Consider the following 15,650-nt stretch of genomic DNA (forward strand, 5'->3'; position numbering starts at 1 on the left):
CCACTCTGGAGACAGAATGCCTGATTTGAATCCTAGCTCTACTAATTACCAGCTTTATATCCATGGGAGGTTATTTAACTGCCATGTGACAGTTTCCTCCTGTAGAAAATGGGGATAATAGTAAGTATCTCATAGCGTTGTTTACGAAGATCAAATGAGTCCAATTTATAAAAAATACCTCAAACAATACCAACTATTATTCTTTTTCTCTATTATTAGCAGCATCACCACCACACATGATAACTAGCTAACCTTTATTGAGTGCTAAGTATGTGCCAAGCACCATTCTTAATGCATTACATATTTTAAGTTATTTAGTCCTCTCAACAATCCAAATAAGGTAAATATTAATATGACCCAAACCTTGTTGAGAAAGATACAGGCACAGCAGTGTTAAGCTACTTGCCCAAACTTACATAGTGAGAGTAACCAAAGACCAAATATACACCAAAGATAAGACACACTCCTCTCTCTCTCTCTCAGTCTTTTCTACTGAACCCTTTCCCAAGGGGACACAGACACTAGTAATCTTAGATTTCTCTGTTATAAGGTTAGCAGGATGGGGGGCAGAGCACTGGAAATGACAGTAAGACTGCTACTTGCCTATGTTACACACAGACCAGAAGACCTATTTCCCCCCAGGTATTTATACCACCTTCCCCTTCCTAATTATAAAAATACATCTACACAATGGAATTCTATGCTGCTGTAAAAAAGAAGGAATTCTTACCATTTGCAACAGCATGGATGGAACTAGAGAGAATTATGCTAAGTGAAGTAAGCCAGTCAGAGAAAGATAAATATCACATGATCTCACCCATTTGTGGAATATGATGAACAACATAAACTGATGAACAAAAATAGAACCAGAGACATAGAAGCATCGAACAGACTGTACAACGTATAAGGGAAGGCCGGGGATGAGGGGGTAAGAGATCAACCAAAGGACTTGTATGCATGCATATGAGCAAAACCAATGGACACAGACAATGGGGGTGGGGGTGTGAGGGCTTGTGCTTGGGGGAGGAGGTGGCAGGGGAGAGGTCAATGAGGGGAAAAAGGAGACTCATGTAATGCTTTAAACAATAAAGAATTAAAAAAAAGAGAAAGAAATCACTTTACCATTCCTATCTAGCTATTCTGAAAAATCAGGAATGAGTATGAGTATTTAATCATTGAATATGATCAAATTCTTCTACAATGCCTATGAAATAATAGTGCTTTTTAATACTTTAATTTTGCTGTGATACATTTTACTCATTTTCAGAAATAAAGGTAATTTGATCATCAAAAAAATAGTCACATTATAAAATACAGAAGGGAGACAACCAAGATGGCGGCATAGGTTAACACCTGAACTTGCTGCCACGCACAACCACATTAAAACTACAACTAAAAGACAAAACGACTATCATCCAGAACCACAGGAAGGCTGGCTGAGTGGAAATTCTACAACTAGAAGGAAAGAGAAAAGCGCATTAAGTCCGGTAGGAGGTGCAGAGGTGTGGAAATGTGGAGGTACGGAGGCACACACGAAAGGGGCTGGCAGCTGGGTACGCTGTTGTCTTTCTCAATCGGGAGGGAGATAAAAGCTCCAGACTGCTCTGAACTCCAGTTCTGGATGAGAATCTGGGGACCCAGACTCATATGGAGAGAAACTGGACTGTCTGGCATCAGGCCGGAATGTGAGGGCGGCTTTCTCGCCGAGGTGCTTGCAGTGGTCATTGTCCCTGCACGGGGCTGCGGGACAGAGACCCTGGGACCTCTCTGAGGCAGAGCAGATTGGCAGCCATTGCTATTTGCTCTGCCCTGGTGATTCCCTGAGACCCCGCCCCACCCAATTTACAACCCCGCCCAAGCTATGCACAGAGGCTTTTGCCTATGAATGGCCTGGCCTTTCTCCACCTAAAAACCTGTCAAACTGCAGCTGGGTCAGAAAACCCCAGAGCTTCCAAAAGAAGGCCTAAGGCTCATAGGCAGCCTGCATTGCTTCACAGCTGTGCCTCATTTGGGCACCTCCAAACCCCAAACAAAGAGGAGGAATCTGCAGATCTCTCTGTAGTTCCTGCTGGGTGGCCTCAGGCAGTGGGTGACTTTGCACCTCCTTAGAGATCCAAGAGCCAGTGTACCCAGTGGTCAGAGTGAGACCATCATATTACAACTCTTCACATCCATAAGAGACACACTCAGGGGGCAGACTCAGTGAGCACCAAAGCCCCATTGAAGCAAGTCCTGCCCCATAAGGGTGTCTCCAGCACAGAAATTCTCCCATTGTAGACACAACTGGTCCTCACAGCCAATTGGCCTGGAGGTCAATTCCTCCCAGTGATATCAACAGCAATCAAGGCTTAACTACAACAAGACTGTGCACACAGCCCACAAAGGGGTGCACCAAGAGTGTCCACCTCAGGTAATTAGGGAGGCTGAGCAACTGGGCCCTATAGGACACCTAGCACAGAAAGCCACTCTATCAACACAGGGAGGCAGCCAAAATGTGAAGGCAAAGAAACAAGTCACAAATGAAAGAAATGGAGAAAAGCAAACTACTGGATATAGAGTTCCAAACCACGGTTATAAGGTTACTCAAGAATCTTCTAGAAACCGCCGAGAAATATAGTGAGACCCTCAAGGATATGAAAAAGGACCAATTAGAAATTAAGCATACACTGACTGAAATAAAGAATAATATACAGAGATCCAACAGCAGACTAGAGGATCCCAAGAATCAAGTCAAAGATCTGAGATACGAAGAAGCAAAAAACACCCAACTGGAAAAGCAAAAGGAAAAAAGAATACAAAAATATGAAGATAGTGCAAGGAGCCTCTGGGACAACTTCAAGCGTACCAACATCTGAATTATAGGGGTGCCAGAAGAAGAGAGAGAGCAAGATTTTGAAAACCTATTTGAAGAAATAATGACAGAAAACTTCCCCTACCTGGTGAAAGAAATAGACTTACAAATCCAGGAAGCGCAGAGAAGCCCAAACAAAAGGAATCCAAAAGGACTACACCAAGACACATCATAATTAAAATGCCAAGGGCCAAAAGACAAAGAGAGAATCTTAAAAGCAGCAAGAGAAAAACAGTTAGTTACCTACAAGGGAGTACCCATACGACTGTCAGCTGATTTCTCAACAGAAACTATGCAGGCCAGAAGGGAGTGGCAAGAAATATTCGAAGTGATGAACAGCAAGAACCTATAACCAAGATTAGTCTACCCAGCAAAGCTATCATTTAGAATTGAAGATCAGATAAAGAGCTTCACAGATAAGAAAAAGCTAATGGAGTTCATCACTGCCAAACCGGTATTATATGAAATGCTGAAGGGTATTCTTTAAGAAGAGGAAGAAGAAGAAAAAGGTAAAGATAAAAATTATGAACAACAAAGTGACAACAGATACGTATCTATCAACAAGTGAATCTAAAAATCAAGTGAAGCCCTGACTGGTTTGGCTCAGTGGATAGAGCGTCGGCCTGCGGACTTAAGGGTCCCGGGTTCGATTCCAGTCAAGGGCATGTACCTTGGTTGCGGGCACATCCCCAGTACGGGGTGTGCAGGAGGCAGCTGGTCAATGCTTCAATCTCATCGATGTTTCTAACTCTCTTTCCCTCTCCCTTCCTCTCTGTAAAAAATCAATAAAATATATAAAAAAATAAAAAATAAAATAAAAATCAAGTGAATAAAAAATTTGATGAACAGAATAAACTGTTGAATAGAATAGAATCAGGGGCATAGAAAGGGAGTGGACTGACAATTCTCAGGGGCAAGGGGTGTGGAGGGTGCGGGAAGAGACTGGACAAAAATCATATACCTATGGACGAGGACAGTGGGGAAGGGGGTGGTGGCCTGGGAACCCGGTGGAGGGGAGCCATGGGGGGGAAAAGAGGAACTGTAATAATCTGTACAATAAAGATAAAAAATAAATAAATTCTATTTCACCTTAAAAAAAATACAGAAAATAATTCAGTGAATTTTAAAGGAGGCATTGTTTAAAAGTTAGTTTGCAAGAATTTCCACTAATCACTCTAGACCAGCCGTGGGCAAACTACGGCCCGTTTGAAATGAATAAAACTAAAAAAAAAAAAAAAAAAGACCGTACCCTTTTATGTAATGATGTTTACTTTGAATTTATATTAGTTCACACAAACACTCCATCCATGCTTTTGTTCCGGCCCTCCGGTCCAGTTTAAGAACCCATTGTGGCCCTCGAGTCAAAAAGTTTGCCCACCCCTGCTCTAGACAATCCCTCGATTTTAAAAAAGTTAATTTTTACAAGATATTTTAAAAGAGAATGTACCTTTTTTCTTTTGAACATTTAAGGGACATACAAATAGGAAGGAAAAAATTTAAAATGATGAGTTTCTTCACAACAAAAAAAAGTATTAATGGGATTTTGAACATTTGGAATGTTACTAGAATTTCTAAAGTTAAAAATTTTAAATAATTAACCTAATTTTGATGCTTCTATACTCATAATCTGCTTTGCTGAAATCTACTACTATGTATTAGAAACTTTGCTGTTGGCAAAGAGTCTTTGTTAAGTGCTCTACAAACTACGTTAGATAAGCCTGGCTTATGTTAGTATTACAAAAGATGTGATTACCCTTTCTGTCCGATCAGCACAAAATAATCGAGTGTGATGTCTCTTCTGAACTACAATGTAGGTTATTCCAGGTTGATAGTCTTTCTCCAAACTGATGCAGGCTTCTCGAATTGCTAGTAGTTCATAATATAATACCTAGAGAAGATGAAATGGAAAGACTTGACATAGCCATTCTCTTACACAGACTTCAAAGTAAGATAATTATTTAGTCTCAGTATTTCTTAATGTCATCACTTACAGCTAAATATACCTCTCTATTTCATCTTAATTATTATCAGAGCATGGTCTTAATAATCAAGGCTTATACATCCATAGTAAACATTTTAAAAGGAAGCATCAAATTTTGATTTTGGGAACTCTCAACTTAATTAAGGTTTCTAACTTCAGAACTAGACACCATATTATATACACAGTATTTGATTTAACCATAGTATGATGAGATCCCAGGCAACCAACCTGCCTAAACTGTCCCTCTGAAACACCATCCCGATAGAAGATGATACGAGTAGGTTTGAATCGAGTTGACTTATAAAATTGAATGAGAAGTTCTCGGACCATGGAGGCCAAGTCCTGGATGATCTCCTGTCGGGGTCTCTGAACTCGTACTGTAGCACAGTATCTGCTTGGGTGGGCATCCATACTACCTACAACCTAAGTTGGAAAAGTAAAGAAAAATAGAAAATTAAGATAATCAAGACTACATGATTATGAATTTACTGCAATTAAAAAATTGAAAGAAAGTACATGGATTTCATTTAAATTTGTATTTTACTATAACCTTACTATTTACCATTGTTCATTTGGAGGGTAATAAAAAACAGATAATTCCCAGTGAAGAACAGAATAAAAGACCCAGTATAGGGTCAAAAATTATTTTCCTATAAGAAAGACTGCACTTTACATTTAACAATTAGATTCTAATTTTGAGATGTCGCTGGTACCTAATGATTAGTAAGGGGAAAAAAGAGACAAAAAGACGTACATAAAGAGAATAAGAGAAAGAAGATAAGTAAAAAAGAGGACCCATGAAAACCCTTGATTTCTCTTTATATCTTTTACACTTTAGCAAACCACCCCAGAAGCCATACTGAAGACTCTGGCATCATCTTAGGACTGCTATGCTTTATAAATTTTAAAAGAATTTTACTTCTATTACTGCAATGTCCTAGACCAGAAGGCTTGAATCCATGGTCAAGTATTCCTGCGTTGTATTTGTGTTTTTTGTCTGGTCCTAAGAGAAGCTAATCTTGGTTTTGAGAGTAGCTATCTGAATTTTCTATGTTGTGTCTTGTTTAATACTGTTATGTGTTTGGAGCAGAGGGAACTTTGAAGCATGAACTTGTAAGTTCACCATGACTATAGTCACTTACAGACCTACTGAAGCATGATCTCTGGAACCTGAATATTTTAAAAATGTTTAAACATCATTCTAGGCTGTGAACCAGCTTATGGTAACTGTGCCTCCAGCTTCTCTCTCTTCCAGGGTAGTAGTTATACCAAAGTCATGTTTCAAAAATGGAACCCTGCAGTGCACTCAATGTTCAATGCAGCATTATTTACAGTAGCCAAGACATGGAAACAACATGTCCATCAATGGATGAATGTTACTATCATTTTCAAAGATAAGTAAGGTTTATTGGATTGTTAAAACTTCAAATTTATGTAAAGATTATACTAGATAATAAAAAATATAAAAAATCTTACAGCTTAATTTCTAAAATTCATTAAGTATGCCTAAAATATGTTCACATTTTCAAAAAAAAAATTTTTTTTTAACGTTCTAATGTAAGAATTTGCATTCACTCAAAATGTTGGTAGTTGTTAAAATCAAGTAATGTGCCCTAACTGGTTTGGCTCAGTGGATAGAGTGTCGGCCGGCGGACTGAAGGGTCCCAGCTTCAATTCCAGTCAAGGGCATGTACCTTGGTTGCGGGCACATCCCCGTAGGGGGTGTGCAGGAGGCAGCTGATCGATGTTTCTCTCTCATTCATGTTTCTAACTCTCTATCCCTCTCCCTTCCTCTCTGTAAAAAATCAATAAAAAATATATTTAAAAAAAATCAAGTAATGTTCAAGTTGGGTAAAATATCATATGGCTTTCACTAGTTTAAGAAATACTCTTAAAAGAATGGACACGGAAAAATTATAAGTATAGAAGTGGGCAAACCTATAGTAGGCAGATGTTAAAAGTAGGACTAAAACAAAGAATTTAGGTCAAAGTATTAATCTGGACAAAGGTGGGAGATACTTATATTGAAAAAAGTGCAACCCACCAATCTTATATGTAATGCATCTTTCTGTATCAAAGACAGTACTGAAATATGTAAGCAAACCTTTTGAATTACAAAGTAACTGAAATATACAATCATGGAGAAGTCAAATAGACAAATTAAAGTAGGAAATAAAGATTTGAGCAATATCATTAATAAACTTGATTTAATAGCTATATTGGAACTTGTAGCCCTCAAACCAGAGCAAAATCATTCTTCTCAAAAAATCCAAAGAACCTATGAAAGTTGACTTTCTCTCTATCCTATATAATAAAAGAGTAATATGCAAATCAACTGAACGGTGGAATGACCAGTCGCTATGACACTCACTGACCACCAGGGGGCAGATGCTCAATGCAGGAGCTGCCCCCTGGTGGTCAGTGCGCTTCCACAGGGGGAACGCCACTCAGCCAAGCCGGCTCACAGCTGGCCAGTGCAGCGGTGGTAGCAGGAGCCTCTCCCACCTCCATGGCAGCGCTAAGGATGTCCGACTGACAGCTTAGGCCTGCTCCCCAAGCCATCAGTTGGACATCCCCCAATAGCTCCTGGGCGCCAGAGGGATGTCTAACTGCCAGCTTAGGCCCGATCTCCCGGGGAGTGGGCCTAAATTGGCAGGTAGACATCCCTTGAGGGGTCCCGGACTGCGAGAGAGCACAGGCCGGGTTGAAGGACCCTCTTGAGTGCACGAATTTTCGTGCACCGGGCCTCTAGTATATTTATAAAAGTGGTTTCAAAGAAAATATCATTAAAATTAAAAAAGTTGAAATCAAATGATCCTTTAAACTTTAGATAAGATAAATCTGCTTAATGACACTCACAGCAGCAATAGAAGGCTTCTTTCCATCACCAGCTGGTGGATGAGTGACATCTGCTCCCAAAAAGATCACTGGTTGCTGGAACACAGAAGGTCTTAAACACATTTTTTAAAAGAGTTAGATAATTCATTTTTTTCATTATCCATTTATCTGTTTCACACTACTGTAACACAACTGCAAGTTGCTGACACAGCACAGAGAAGGTCCTATATAGACAGCTTCATAGGCCTGAAATACTGACAGCTTTATTCTCTTAGTTCATGAATCCCTGGCCAATGAAGTAAAAGCTGTCCCAGTGGGTCTATCCAATGTCTTATTCAGAGCAGTTTTTTGCCTTAAGTAGTGGTGATGGTGGTTGCAAAGGGAAACTGCTGCCAGCATTCTTCATAATAAGCATAAAATGCTAGACTTCCTCATATTAATCCACCATTTTGTATCAATCTTTCTTTAATGTACTTATATTTTAAGCTAAAGAGATTTCTCAAGGCAAAAAAAGATAATTAAACTATACACTGAGAGGGATTATGGGAGTTTACTACTCTTCCTCCCATGGCCAAAAATATAAATTTGAGTAACATATAATTAACAGTTATAAAGTAGTTAGTTCATTTTATCTCTGCAACTATATCCTTCAAGTGATTATTCCTTAGTTCTTGGGCTTGTTGATAACATTCTATATTCATCTCACTTATGAATCTCATCTCATATTTAATAGGAATAGGAAGTAGAGGCAGCATGGAAAAATAGGGAAAAAGAGCTTTATGTCAAACACACATCCTTATTATAATGCTTATCTGTGTGCATACTGGTCAAGATATTTAAAAAAGCCCAAGCCGCTTCAACTATTAAAAGACACCTGCTGTTCAATTCTCCAAATAACAGTCTCTTCCCCAGCACCTGTTTCTAGGTCATTAGTCTCATACTTCCTTAGAGCTTAGATATGATGGCGATCCCCAGTAACATCCATTGTCCCACTGACTGCAGCAGGGGTTGATATACTTTCTTAACTGATAAAATGAATTGACATCCTCCTTGCCCATCCCCCCACCATCCATTCTTCCCTCATTTCCTCAGTAAGTAGGCTTATGACATAAGTTGTAGATGACTAGCAAATAATAAGAAAATTCTGGGCTCTCCAGTAAGAAATAAAGCTCTCTATACTTTCTAGATAGGCAAGAAGTATTTTCCATACTAAATGAAAATGGAAGTGGGAGGGGATTTTTAAAAGGAAATTTCTTAATCTTGCTAATCCAAACTCTTTTAATTTTTTGCCAAAATGTCTCATCTCCCATGGCAGGATTCATCAAAGCTGTTTCTAAACAGATTTTAGATGTGACAATATATAGAAAAAATTAAGCTAAAAAACAATATTTTATCAAGCGATTGGCTTCACTTACCTTTGATGAGGTACAAGAATATTATTGATCCCTCCGAGTTTAACATTTATCTTTAGGCACAGATTTGAGAGAGTTTGGGGGGATGTTTTTATTACATTCTTGACTTGAACACACTGTGTAGCCATACCCAAAAGTGTATCTCCTACACGTTTCACCTCCGCTATGGAACAAATGCAGATACCTCTAGTTAGAAAAAAGGCTGAAAATCACTGTATTTCTCCCCTTTAAATACATTACTGTATTACAGGGCACCAAAAATTACACCAACACTAAAACAATGCTGTTAAAACTTAATGTATACAGACAGTCCTCGGGTTATGTCGGACTCGACGTACGTCGTTTTGTGGTTACGTCGCCATCTCCCATTTATTTATAAAAAAAAAAAAGTTCCGTTATTTTGACGTATGTACATATGTGCTTTATGTTTTTTATTATTTATTTACCACAAGGTCAGGAATTGTTATCTTTCTTTTAAATTTTTTTTTTACTGTTTCACTTCATTACTGCTGTGTATGTGCTCCATGTGAGTGACGTAGGTGCTTATGTAAGTGGTTCCGACGACTTATGGCGAAAATCGCGTTACGTTGCACCCTAGGAACAGATCTCCAATATAACCCGAGCACCTACTGTATTGCTTTGAAGATCAGCTTAAGCATTTACTGATAATTTTTTCGACTGTTTTCTTCTTTGTGTACTAGTAAAAAAGTTTATTTTTATAATCCTGAAAACACTATAACCACAATAACTGATAAACCATGCAGAGAAAAATATAATACATAATCCCTTGTTAGCATTTTACTGTATTCTCTTCAGTAATTTTCTCATTTATATGATTTTAATGCAGTTATAATCCTGATATATTTACAGCTTTCAATCCTATTCTCCAAGATTTAATTTAAAAAATACAGAGAGACTACAGTGTAAAGAATAAAAGGCCCCTGTTCATTTCCCTCTCTCTGCCATTATAACTACCACAAAGAGTTCAGTGTACTTAACTTCTTACACAAAACACATGGGAAGCATTCTAAAATAAAAATTGAGAACACACTATACATTCTATTTTGCAGCTTGTTATTTTCACTTAATAATACAGTATGTTCTGAATCTCAATATATAGGTTGCAGTTATCCTGTTTTTAAGTGCCATTAGGTATCTGACCAGTCACACATTAATATATTTTTAGCTTATTTAAGTTCTCATTATTTCAAATGATTCTGTGGATAGTATCCTTGTATATTTATTTTTGTTTGGATGTGTAACTATAGCCTCAGAATAAATTTCTACAAGTAGAATTGAGAGTTAAAGGTATATATATTTAACATTTTTAAACATGCTAACAAACTGCCCTCCTTAAATACTTATTCATTCATTCAACAAATATTTAATGTGCACCTAATCCATGCTAGTACTGTGCAAGGCTCTGGATATATACAATAGTGAGTTAATAGAGACACTGTTCCTGTCCTCACAAAGCTTATAGTGTAGTCAGAGAAACAGGCATTAATTACTTAATACCCATAGACCTGTACAAAACAAAGAATGAACCTTAACAAACTGTGGACAATATGTTAATAATAATTTATCAATATTGGTTCATTAAAAGTACCACACCAAGATAGTATTAATAATAGGGAAAACTATGTGCAGGGGAGGGGAGGTATATAGGAACTTTATATTATCTACTCAATTTGTCTCTAAATCTAAAACTGTTCTAGAAAATAAAATCTAGTTCTTTTCCTCCCTGGCTCCTTGAAGATCAGTCGCCATCATAAATGACACAGTAACTATTTGGACCAGGAAGTTCATGACCAACAAACTACTTCAGCGTAAACAAACGGTCACTGACATCCTTCACCCTGGGAAGGCAACAGCATCTAAGACAGATATTTGGGATAAACTAGTCAAAATGTATAAGACCATACCAAATGCCATCTTTGTGTTTGGATTCAGAGTCGATTTTAGAGGCGGCAAGGCAACTGGCTTTGGCGTGATTTACGATTCTATAGATTTGCAGGACATGGCCTATATGAGAAGAAGATGCTCTGCCTCATTAGTCATTAAAGAAATACGAGCCCTCGCCAATTTGGTTCAGTGGATAGAGCATCGGCCTGCAGACTGAAGGTCTGAGGTTCGATTCCAGTCAAGGGCATTTGTTTTTGTTTTATGTCTTGTGTCATTTTTTTAGTTTATTAAGTTTTTTTCTTACTGATTTTATAAATTCTTTTAGTTTAAACCCTTCTGTATTTTGTCACAACTTAAATATATTTTTAATTTCATAACCATCATTTTAAATCACTGTATAATATTTCATCAACATACTATAACTTACCCATTTAAAACCAATTCTTGTTTTTAAATGTCATTACAAAAGTTTTGTGCATGGAGATTTTTCTTTCTTTTGAACACATTTTAGAATTAGAAATACTGAATTGTAGACTAAAAACGCATTTTATATTTTTTTTATGAGAATGATGCTATCAATTTCTACATTCCCTGCATACTCACAAGTACTAGGTATTATAATATTTAAATACTAGAGGCCTGGTGCACGACATTTGTGCACTAGGGGGGGGGGGTGGGGGGGAGGGTGAAGAGTCTCACCGCCCGGACTGCGCCCTCTTGCAGTCCAGGACCCCTTAGGGGATTGCCCGCCTACCGGCTTAAGCCCGATCCCTCCTTACTGCCCACCTGCAGCAGAGGCGGGAGAGGCTTCGCCACCACCGCTGCGCTAGCCAGCAGTGAGCCCAGCTTCTGGCTGAGCGGCATTCCCCTGGTGGGAGCACACTGATCATCAGGGGGCAGCTCTTGCGTTGAGTGCCTGTCCCCTGGTGGTCAGTGCGTGTCATAGGTGACCAGTCGTTCTGCCGTTTGGTCGATTTGCATATTATGCTTTTATTATAGAGGATATTTGCTAATTTAGTAGCATACAATTTTTCTTTTTCTTTTTTTAACTTTTTACTTACTGATTTTAGTGGGAGGAGAAAAAAAATGTCAATTTGTTGTTCCACTTATTTATGCATTCATTGGTTGATTCTTGTATGTGCCCTGACCAGGGATCAAACCTGCAACCTTGGCATATCAGGACAATGTTCTAACCAGCTTAGCTACCAGGCCAGGGCTAAATTTTTAAATTTTTAAAATTAATTTGTACTTTACTGGTGAAAACTAACATTTTCTTATATATTTAGTTGTTTTGTTTTTTTCTTGAGAAATTTTGGTTTATATTCCTTGCACATTAATTTAAAAGAATATAATAACTTTTTCCTTTGTTGAACACAATAACATCTATATAAATATTTTAACTAATAATAAACTAGACTTTTATTGTCTCTATTTGCTGCAAATATTTTTCACTTTCTATTGGTTTCCTTTTAATTTTAGTTACACATTTGTGACATACAGGAATTTTAATTTTTATGTAGTCAAATCTAATAATTTTCCTTTGTGAATTCCATCATTTCTAAGCTTAACTGATTATACTCCATTCAGTAGTTTGAAAATTATACTTTGTGTTTTTCCATAATTCAATGATTTATATTTAATTTATTAATCTCACAAAAGTTTAATTGGTTTATAATAAAATAGCTAAACTTTACTGAGTTTTTACTATAAGTGTTTCTTCCAGGTCATTTACATATGAAAATTTATCTAATCCTTACAACTACCTTGTAGGGATTAGTTATTAGCATCACAATTTACAGATAAGAAAACTAAGGTTTAAGTAACTTACCCATATCACACAAAGGTACTATATCTGGCAGTACCTGGGTATTAAGCAGCACAGCCTAACTCCAGATCCATAGTTTGACTCCATGACCACTATATTATACTGATAATCAAGTGATCAATGGCATTTAAAATTTTTTTTTTTTAGAGAGAGAAAGGGAGAGGGAGATCAATAGCATTTTTAATGATTCTTCCTTTAACCATTGTTTTTATTTGTTGTTGTTGAATTGAACATATCCTCAAGATTTTATTGACATACTAGAGGCCTGGTGCACGAAATTCAGGTCCCTCAGCCTGGCCTGCACCCTCTCACAATCCGGGACTGCTGGCTCCTAACCGCTCACCTGCCTGCCTGCCCGATCGCCCCTAACCGCCTCAGCCTGCCTGCCCGATCGCCCCTAACCGCTCTCCCCTGCCGGCCTAATCGCCCCTAACTGCTCCTCTGCCAACCTCATCACCCCTAACCACCTCTGCCTCAGCCCCCATCACCGTGGCTTTGTCTGGAAGGAGGACCGGATGACAGGAAGATGTCCGGTCTATCTGGTCTAATTAGCATATTACCCTTTTATTAGTATAGATAATAAAACAAAATATGAAGTTTAGAACTGGATCACTTAACCCTTTCTCTTCTTATTTCCTCCCAGTTTAAAATGCTTCCATCTCTTGATAGCCAGCATTCTCTTAGATCTGCAGTTGGGCTCAACGCATTCAAGCCTCAGCACAATCTTCTTGTAGTTTTAGCCTTTTTTGCACAAAATTGGTTTAGTCTGCCCACCATAGCCACTGTGCTTCCCGTCATAATGCCGCTTTCCCTGCACATAACAGAGAATCCTTGCCCTTCTTGTACTATGTGGTAATCCTGTGGGGTTGATGCTTGCCACACTTCTTACAGAATGTCCAGTGGGTTTTAGGAATGTTGACCATGTTTGCGAGAGCGCTATCGGCAGGGAAAGCTTAACCACTGTTTTATAATGCCTACTTTAACTACCAAAATTCTTTTCACCAGGTCTCTTCATAGACAAATCTACTGATTTGACTTTTTAAAATAACAATACATGGTTTTAAACACTGTAAGCTATAACATTTTTGCAAGTTTTAGGATATGTTTTAGCATCATTCTAAAAGGAACATCATATACTTGAGGAAAAATGCAATCTTAAGGTATTCTTACCATATACTGGCGTCTTCCCTGGCAAGATGACAATAATGAGCTGTAGTCCAGAGTACGTGTTCTTGAGATGCCGGAACATGGGCTCCACGCTGTCTGCCCCCTGCGCATATTTGCAAAAGCAAGGCTGGCCCTGGATGGGCATTCCTGCATCTTTAGAAATCTTACGCAACTGGTCCGTAAAACCCCTAGAAGGAGCAATCACTAAATATAAAACATTTGTCTAATCATCAATACCTACAAAGTAGTAATAGAAAGTTTGGGAAGGGAATGGAGAATGAAGCAAAGATTAATGTGCTCCATAAATGAAGAGGTCACCACACTATTGATGTTTAGGACAATGTGGGTCAGTAATCTATTTTGCAAACTAACACTACTATACAGTTGTGTAGCATTTTGTAGTTTACAAAGGGCATTAGTAATAAATGTGCTGATTAAGAGCTCAGCTCTAGAGTTACCATGAGAGGTTCTAATCCCAGTTCTGTTACTTACTAGCTTTGAAATTTTAGGCAATTTTTTTCAGTTTCTTTCATTTGCAAAATTATTACTTCCAGGATAGAGTTGGTGTGCAAATAAAATGAGATAATACACGCAAAGCACTTAGTACACTGCCCAAGACATGGTAAGATCTTGATAAATTTAAGTTACTGTACATTTTCTAAATTGATCAAGATTCATCAGAAAGAGGTAGGTCATGAAAAAAGAAGTGGTAGGTCAGGTATTATTCCCATTTTATAGGTCAGGAAACAGTTTCAGAGACATTAAGTATTTGGCCAAAGTCAAATGATTAAATTACAGAGTCAGAACTCTGACCTAGTCCAGACTTTCCTTCCATATTAGCTTTCTCAGAAAAGATTAAAAAAGAAAAATGAAACCAATACTTAAAAACAAATGAGGTAGGCAGCACTTTTAAGTATTTTTACCCACACTGAAAAAAACAAACAAAAGACGAATAATTTCATATTCAACCAAAATTCTCCATTTAGCTTAGGATAAATGAATAGTGATGTCGAGGTTTAACAATAACTTTATTTGTTTTAAAAACACGTAAGGTCCTAAGTCAAGGATCTCAGTTATCGTTGATGAAAAACACTCTGATTCCATGAGGGCAGAGATAAGGTTTGTAGGAATTCCCTCCTTCTTCTTGAAAAAAAATTGGAGGATTTTTCTTTGGTCTCTAGAGGTCACGTAAAATAATCATAGCATTGTAGTTAAACTGTCCTTATGACATTTTACTTGAAAGCAAGGGGATAAAAACTTTAGAGAAAAATATAGTAAGTGAACCTTAACACATACATTTAGATATATGGAGCCAATAAAAAGGAGTGAACAGAATTAAATAATTTTTTTTATTTTTCACATAAGGAAACAAGGTAAATTCTGATTTGACCTGGGTAAATTGGTCTCTAAATCACTCAAGAACTATTCGTTAGGGGGGCGAGGGCATGAGTGGGGGGGATGGGGGGTCATGTGGGGATAAGAACACATATGTAATAACTTAATCAATGAAAAATTAAAAAACAAACAAAAAAACAACAACAACAAAAAGAATTATTCGTTATGGGCATACTTTATAGGCTCTATTAATGGAGATTTAAATTAGATACCAATCATTTTATTAAGAAAATTAGATTCTAGAGGGGAGATAAATTTAAATAAATAATTATAATT

The 15,650-nt window shown here is 37.7% G+C and overlaps 1 protein-coding gene across 3 annotated transcripts in view; it reads right to left on the reverse strand.

Annotated features, from left to right (window-relative positions):
- LOC102433594 (protein argonaute-3) overlaps positions 1 to 15,650 on the reverse strand; it is an 88,629-nt gene that overhangs the window by 6,284 nt on the left and 66,695 nt on the right. For all 3 annotated transcript variants that reach the window (XM_006094164.3, XM_023758510.1, XM_023758509.1), the window contains 5 exons: positions 13,983 to 14,167; positions 9,086 to 9,245; positions 7,692 to 7,782; positions 5,061 to 5,255; positions 4,605 to 4,739 (listed from right to left, as the gene is read on the reverse strand). In XM_006094164.3, the coding sequence (XP_006094226.1) occupies positions 4,605 to 4,739; positions 5,061 to 5,255; positions 7,692 to 7,782; positions 9,086 to 9,245; positions 13,983 to 14,167 (766 nt within the window). The remainder of the gene's footprint in view (positions 1 to 4,604; positions 4,740 to 5,060; positions 5,256 to 7,691; positions 7,783 to 9,085; positions 9,246 to 13,982; positions 14,168 to 15,650) is intronic.

Source organism: Myotis lucifugus, unplaced genomic scaffold (assembly GCF_000147115.1).
Source record: "Myotis lucifugus unplaced genomic scaffold, Myoluc2.0 scaffold_131, whole genome shotgun sequence".
Classification (NCBI taxonomy): domain Eukaryota; kingdom Metazoa; phylum Chordata; class Mammalia; order Chiroptera; family Vespertilionidae; genus Myotis; species Myotis lucifugus.